Source organism: Staurois parvus, unplaced genomic scaffold (assembly GCF_062004578.1).
Source record: "Staurois parvus isolate SC_StPar_1 unplaced genomic scaffold, SC_StPar_1.0 ptg000264l, whole genome shotgun sequence".
Classification (NCBI taxonomy): Eukaryota; Metazoa; Chordata; class Amphibia; order Anura; family Ranidae; genus Staurois; species Staurois parvus.
In genome coordinates, this window is record NW_028318060.1 from 12,065,381 (window position 1) to 12,073,480 (window position 8,100).

The 8,100-nt window shown below is 37.5% G+C and overlaps 1 protein-coding gene across 5 annotated transcripts in view; it reads left to right on the forward strand.

Moving 5' to 3' along the window:
- The window catches only part of MYO6 (myosin VI), a 374,955-nt gene extending 367,061 nt beyond the window's left edge, over positions 1 to 7,894 (forward strand). For all 5 annotated transcript variants that reach the window (XM_089681402.1, XM_089681403.1, XM_089681405.1 and 2 more), the window contains 2 exons: positions 2,790 to 3,008; positions 5,633 to 7,894. In XM_089681402.1, the coding sequence (XP_089537528.1) occupies positions 2,790 to 3,008; positions 5,633 to 5,832 (419 nt within the window). In that variant the 3' untranslated portion in view covers positions 5,833 to 7,894. The remainder of the gene's footprint in view (positions 1 to 2,789; positions 3,009 to 5,632) is intronic.
- The last annotated feature ends 206 nt before the right edge of the window (positions 7,895 to 8,100 follow it).

Genomic DNA, 8,100 nt, shown 5'->3' on the forward strand with positions numbered 1-8,100 from the left:
AATCATTAAATCTGGTGGCAGTTAGAGGGTTGAGATGAGCCATCTAACACCAACAGGGGGGTTTACTATGGGCAGCTTGTTCTCACTTAGTTAAAACCTTTATCTCAAAAGACGTTTCTGTAACTGCTTAAAAAACGTTAGCTGGAGTTAGACATTAATCTGGTAGTAACTTATGTAAAGTCAATCTAAATCTAAGATTGGTAAACTGCAATATATTTCATTTTTCTTTTGGGTTTAGATATGCTTTTTGCAGTGTTTTTTAAAATTGAACTGTTAACTTTAATGTAATACTGGTTATTCAGTTTTAATTTAAAGTGTTACTAAACCCACAGCAGCAAAATCAGTCTGTATATGCAGTAAAGCATGCTTGTTATACTCACTGTGGAACCTAAGGGGTTAATTCTCCACATTGAGTAAAAGGATGTTTGATCCTCTCTTCTCTGATCCTCCCCTTCCTCCATTGTCCCCTAAATATCTCCTGATTGAAGAGAGCTTTGGAGTCACTCTGCACATGCTCCGTTTGATGTGTATTGCTAGAGAGGGTTTTTTTCTTGGATGTGATCAGCCCAAGGCCAATCAGCACTGTCCAGACAGAGGTCAGGGGTCCTACATCCTCCTAGAGGAGAATGAAAACTCCTCCTAAAAGCTTTAACCAGTGCTGTACTGGACACTGATAGAAGTCACAAGACTGCTCCAACTTCTGATGAGAAAAGGTATTTAGCAGTTTATATTTACTACATTAATTGCATTTCTATGCTATGTGTGCTGTGGGAGACCAGGTTTAGTGAATGCAGGGTCCAGGGTTTAGTAATACTTTAAATAAGGATTATTTAATGAATAAAGGTTTATTTACATTGTTACCATTGGTGTAATTGTAAGATTAATATACAGTATAACTGAGTCCTCTACTTAGTAATGCATACTTTCCTGAATGTATAAACAATATTCTAATAAGAGTCAGGAAAAAGCAAGATGCCCAACACAGTACGTCATATGCCAAGTTGACTTTTCAAGAAAAGTTTTGAAAATGAAAAAAATGTGGAAGGCACACATAACAACTAATTGGATTCAAGTTTTATTTCTAGAGCAGATTTAAAGGGTAACTCCACTTTCCTGAAAGAACAAATTAAAAAAATAATTGGCATGCATAATTGCTACACAAGCCATATTGTAATTTATTAAAATTCAACTTCAGTCTGTAGCTGCTGTAATTTTCTGCAAAATTCAATACAATATGGCAACCTGTAGGACTTCTATGAAAGCGACAGTACAGAACAATATTCTATGAATTTGAGGTAAAATTTGAGGCATCCTCTGCATTAGGAGTAAGAATTTTGGTGAGATACTCTCTAAGTTATAAATACTTCCAAAAGTATGCAGACCCTGCAGTCTTTCTCATTAGAACACTGCAAGTGCATGAGCTGCTTATATTGAACACAGACACTCCCATTCAGGAAACAGTATTCCAAGGACATAGTTGAACATACAGCTTTTTCTTAAGAACAGAAACAGGTAGGACTCTGCTCCAAAGTTTGTTAAAATCCTTGCAATGTGCATAGATCATCCAGAGGGGATTGTATTTTCTCAACAAAAGTGGAGCTACTTAGTAAAAGTTTAAGCTGGTTGGTAAGAAACGTCAACACACCTATTTCCCTTCAGTATGAAAGAATAGATAATAATATAGAATCTAAACTTATTTAAAATTCAATGGTGTCGTAGGACTGGTACCACATCTAACATTATGCAAAACGTTCCTGCAAATAAAGCCTAGGGTGTCTGCTACAGACGGCTTACCTGCAAACGACTCCTGAATATTTACCCATTCCCTTCTGTAAAAACTCAGACCTAGCTCACAAATCCTTTAAGGGCTAATTGAGCTTCATATTATTTCAGCAAATATGAAGGGAAAGTACTAAGCCATGTAATATAATTTCATCCCTTTTAAAAGTACACCATTTTTCAAATTTAGACTTGAAAGCCAAGCACTGTAATAAAGTAAATGCTACATAATATGACAAACTTTAGCTTTAGGCAATAATACCGCAGAATGGACAAAAAGCAATACAGGCCCATTATCCTGTATGAATTTCTAATGCAGTATCGATGGTTGTTATGAAACTGGGCACGTAGTATAGCTAATGGAGAATTTTTCTATCATTTTATGCTCTAGATAGGATGGATAGAACATACGCCAGGCTGCAGTCAGTATCATAATGCTAGTCAAGGAAAAAGACCCTTACACAAACTGACTTACAAAAAAATACATTTACCGATCAGCAGTCATCTGTCACTGACCTAAGTGCTTGAGTTCTCTTTGTACTGCTGTAACAGACCTGTAAACTTTCACAAGATGTGTAAAGTGCAGTTTTTCATTACATAAGATCACTGCCATTAGAAACTCAATAATGTGGGGTTGTTTCCTCACTTAGCAATGGTACATAGAGCCAAGCATATATTTTTGTATGCTCTGGTGGTCAACCTAAAATAGTAGGGCTATAGTTTATTCCATCTTGCATACAACTCTATTAGATATTAGTCTTCATCAGTGCAAGGTATTGCATTGGTCTTCGCTATATAGTAGGTTTTCAAGGCTGCCAAGACAGAATATTGAACTCACTGAGATTATGGTGAGGAGCTTAGATCAACTGAAAACCCCTTCACTAGGCATAATGGTACAGCTTTATTAAAAAAAAGAATGTCATCACTAAACATGGCTTACTTGTTATGTAACTGGAGGCAATAAAAAAAGAAATTGACATTTTTGATGAATGATTGTTATTTGTATGTAGCCCAACAGAACCCAGTTGTACAGCTGCCTGCCAGGCAACAGGAGATTGAAGTAAACAGACAACAGCGTTATTTCCGTATTCCATTTATTCGTCCTGCTGACCAGTACAAGGAGCCTCAGAACAAGAAGAAGGGCTGGTGGTATGCACACTTTGATGGTCCATGGATTGCTCGTCAGATGGAACTGCACCCAGACAAACCTCCCATCTTATTAGTTGCAGGTGTGCCGCCTTTTTTTTTTTTTTTTTTTTTTTTTTTTTTAAATATTGCCTAGTAAAATCTAGTATCAGAGGTAGGCTAAAGATATTTTGACACTGCACTATTAGTTAGCACTCCTCTTTTTTTCAAAGTTATAATTTTGGTATAAAGATGTGAAGTGCACTCAAGAATATTTCCTTTGATAAACATTGAATAAAAACCCATGCAAAAGGTATAGCCCAGTTCGAATTTCAAATGTATTAATCCAGCAGACGAGGCTCCCCTCCAATTCCATTCACCCAGGGTCGAGAACGGTTTTCTTCTTCCTTTAACATATGTGTAAAGTTTTGATTGTTATATACATATGTTTGTACACTTTTATATGCATAATAATATTTTTAGATTTTTTTAAATCCCAAGTCTAGCCAATTTATTATTTTTTTTTCAAAGTGCATCTGAAACAAAAAAATGTCTGTATATGTGTGTGTATACTATATTGCCCAAAGTATTGGGATGCCTGCCTTTAAACGAACATGCACTTTAATGGAATCCCAGTCTTAGTTGGTAGGGTTCAATATTCAGTTGGCCCACTCTTTGCAGCTATAACAGCTTCAACTCAACTGGGAAGGCTGTCCCATCAGGTTTATGAGTGTGTCTATGGGAATGTTTGACCATTCTTCCAGAAGCGCATTTATGAGGTCAAGTACTGATGTTGAACGAGAAGGCCTGCCTCGCAGTCTCCACTCTAATTCATCCCAAAGGTGTTCTATCAAGTTGAGGTCAGGACTCTGTGCAGGCCAGTCAAGTTCCTGCTCCCCAAACTCACTCATCCATCTTTATGGACCTTGCTTTGTGCATTGATGTGCAGTCATGTTGGAGCAGAAAGGGGCCATCCCCAAACTGTTCCCACAAAGTTGGCAGCATGAAATTGTCCAAAATGTCTTGTTATGCTGACACCTTAAGAATTCCCTTCACTGGAACTAAGGGGTCAAGCCAAACCCCTGAAAAACAACACCACACCATAATGCCCCCCCACCAAACTTTACACATGGCACAATGCAGTCAGGCAAGTACCGTTCTTCTGGCAAAAGCCAAACCCAGACACGTCTATTGGATTGCCAGACAGAGAAGCGTGATTCATCACTCCAGAGACCACATCTCCACTGCTCTAGAGTCAAGTGGCAGCGTGCTTTACACCACTTCATGTGATGTTTTGCATTGCACTTGGTGATGTAAGGCTTGGATGCAGCTGCTCGGTCATGGAAACCCATTCCATGAAGCTCTCTGCGTACTGTTGTTGTGCTAATCTGAAGGCCACACGAAGTTTGGAGGTGTTTAGCTATTGACGCTGCAGACAGTTGGCGACTTCTGTGCACTTCAGCATTCGCTGACCCCGCTCTGTCATTTTACATGGCCTACCACTTCATGGCTGAGTTGCTGTTGTTCCCAGTTGCTTTCACTTTGTTATAATACCACTAACAGTTGACCGTAGAATATTTAGTAGCAAGGAAATTTCATGGATGGACTTATTGCCCAGGTGGCAACCTATCACGGTACCACGCTTGATTTCACTGAGCTCCTGAGAGCAATCCATTCTTCCCCAAATGTTTGTAGAAGTAGTCTGCATGCCTAGGTGCTTGATTGTATGCACCTGTGGTCATGGAGGTGATTGGAACACTTGAATCTGATGATTTGATGGGGTGTCCCAATACTCTTGGCAATATTGTGTATTTGAGCATAACTTTCGCTAAACCCCACCCCAAAAAAAGACTGGATTTAATTTGGGCTTTTTGAGTTGAGAAAAAAAAAAAAATATATATATATATATATATATATATATATATATATATATATATAAATATTTTTTATTATTTATTTATTTAGTAGTGAAATCCTACAGATTTACCCTGTTCACTATTACCAACTGTAGGGAAGGGAAAAGTCTTGACATTTGAAAACAAAAGCCTTTGGATGGGTTTAAATGGCTGCCTGAATCCTGCCTACGTTTGGCTTCATCAGTACTGCAGAATATATGAGGGAACAGATCTCCCACCTACTGCTTTTGGGATTTATTGAACCCTACAAGTAATAGTCCAGTATATTCTGGAGCTGGCAGTTTCCATAGCCAAAAACAGACATGGCTTGACTATCTACTTTTGGTAGTTTTAAAAGATTAACATTACTTTCATAAAACATAACTAACAAACCTTTTAACACACTTTATCCTGTTAACACTCTCCTCAACATGCTTCAGATCAGTGGGCAACCTGGATTTGGAGCCTGGTGATGATCTAGTCTTCCTAAAAGATGGTTGACCCTGCAGTACTGTGCATACTTGGCCTTTTCTTCATAGTCCCCAGTGCAAAAGTTGTCTACTTGCAAGGGGAGGAGGACTTAGTGCCACCTGTGTCTTGCTCCTGGTCCAGGTCATCAGCTGATTTGTTGGATGTAGAGGGGATCTATAGTACATATATATTATATATAGTACAAAAAGTGCAAAAGGGGGCTTTCAGAGTTACGTTGTTTAAAAATATTGTTCAGTTTTTGAAAATTAATTAGAATTGCATAAACGTAAACATATTTGTATGTGGAACATATCGATTTGTAGAATTTGGTTTTTTTTCTGAAAAATGTGTGTTATTTTTAGGCAAAGATGACATGGAAATGTGTGAACTGAACCTTGAAGAAACTGGATTAACAAGAAAACGAGGCGCAGAAATTCTTCCTAGGCAATTTGAAGAGATTTGGGAGCGTTGCGGTGGTATACAGTACTTGAGTAACGCTATTGAAAGCAGACAAGCTCGGCCAACCTACGCCACAGCAATGCTGCAAAACCTACTCAAGTAGCTGGCTCATGAATGAATTGTTGCACTAAGAGATTAGTACATATGGGTTTATGTAAAGGGAAGTAACCTCTTCAAGAGGAACTAGGCATTCCATAATAATAGAGAAGTTTTAATATAAAGCAGACAGGTTTTATTAATTGCAGAGATTTCTTAATTCATACTTTTTGTTGTTTTGATCTAGTAGCACAATAGAGTTGTTGTCTGTGGCCCTAGTAGGCTATTTTTTAGGGTTTTTTAAAAATTTTATTTATCATGCTTCTTGAGGCCTTACCTTTGATAATTTGTTTCTTCTGCATCAACATAAAGTCATATAGGGCAATATTTTCCAAGCAGGAGGTAGCCATGAAGCACAGTCCGCCTTACTTTTTTTGAGGATCAGTTTACCTTCATGGCTGTTCTATTTTTTTTAACACTTCAGAAACTTTAAAACATCACAAAAGTTTTTTTTAAGAGGAATGCAGAAATTAAAAATTTTTGAACAGACTGGCTTTTTTTTGGCAGAAGAGACATATGTCTTATCTGTCTGTTCACAATCTTTTTGATAATGTAGCACAGCTCAGTGTACAATCCCAGCATTTGCTGGGTCCGGGATTAATTAATTCTCATGCACACACTCAGGAGTTACGTCATCACGGTGTGGCCAGTTAGGATGGCTGAAAATCTCAAACCCATTTAAAGATGCGGGCAACACATCTCTGAAGGGGAGGTGAGTATAGTACAGCTTTGGTCGAGAGAATCTTTTTCACAGCTTTGACTTAATCCTTAAAGTAGAGAGAGACAGAGAAATATAAGGTCTACCAATGTTCTCTTTCCTCCGAAATGCTAGTTAAATAGCTCCCATGCTAATATAATGGTTTCAAGCACTTGCAGAGCCACTGACCTGGAATATATACGCAGATAAGCAGTTCTGGCTTTACTGGCTGCATGTTTGTTGCAGGTCACTGATTCAGAAAGAACTGATGTGAGAGTATCCGCAGGTTGCCTGTCATTTGGCATTTTCAGAAGGGGTATAGCAGTAGCATCTTTAGCACAAGTTTCTTTTTAAACTGTCATTTTTTTTATAAGCTGTGCACCAGTATTCCCTTGATAAGCAAATCTATATACTATACATTTACAGAAGCTCACAGTATGTAATAGGATTTTTACATAACATTTTAGGATAGGCTAAAACTGATTTTAGAGTTTTAATTTAAGCAAAGTAACCTAGCAATCTGAGAAGGGTTATTTTGTTTGTTAAAACAGAATTCAAGGAGAAGATGCCTTTTTTCAGGTTTGATACCTGCATGTGTACATGTGTTTGTGTATGTTTTACTGCACTGAGATTTATGTTTGGCTTGACCACTAAATAATTAATTGATTGGCTTTTGACATGTGGAAAGGTTTTAAGACAAATATCTCTGACCTCTTGTACTGAAGATGCAGAGACCCATCTTTTTTCTAATATACACTGTTGCCATTTTGTCTAGCTGACATACTCATTTTGAATTGCTAAAGGCAGATAAACTCTTAATTTTGCAACAGAAGTTACACTTTGTAAGGGGATATTCCCTCAGCTTAGTGAGTGTGTTGAAGTTTCATCCAGCAAAGACCCAATCAAGTGCAAGGAAAATAAAACATATTTTTGCTTGCACATGATTGGGTGATGGAAGTCAGTGGAGCTTCACTTTATTAACTAAGCTCTGGGTAAAATTCCTTTGCAAAGTGAACAGTCTGTTTGCCTTTAGTAAATCAACACCCTACTGTATGATTTTTCAGGCTGTTATACATTTCTTACTTTGAGATTAGTCATCCTCAAACTATAGGAGAACATTGTCATGTCCAAAGCTAATGACCATGTTGTGACTCTTGTTATTTATAATTGTCTTCATTATTTTGATGTCCTCTCCGTTAATAAGAATAAAATCATTTGGTTGTGACTTGAACCTGATTACTGAAAGTAAACTTCTTGTTTCTTAAATGCTTTATAAAAAGTAATTTTGAACCACTGTGTTTACCACCTGTCACATTAGAAAATGTTACTGCAACCTGGTCAAAAAATAAATCAGAATGTCATCAGTTCAGAATCTGTTTTAAAGCATCTTTAAAACCAACCTTTGTTTACCAATTATTCACATTGATTGATTGTATCATTTTTATTAATCTCATTTGAAAGTGGAGTAACTTGTAGCTTTAATTTACAATACTGGGCATGAAAGAATCAATTGGGGAAAAAGGGAGACCATTACCGCAGGGTGAAATGTAGGAGGATGATGGGAGGCTTATGGCAGAT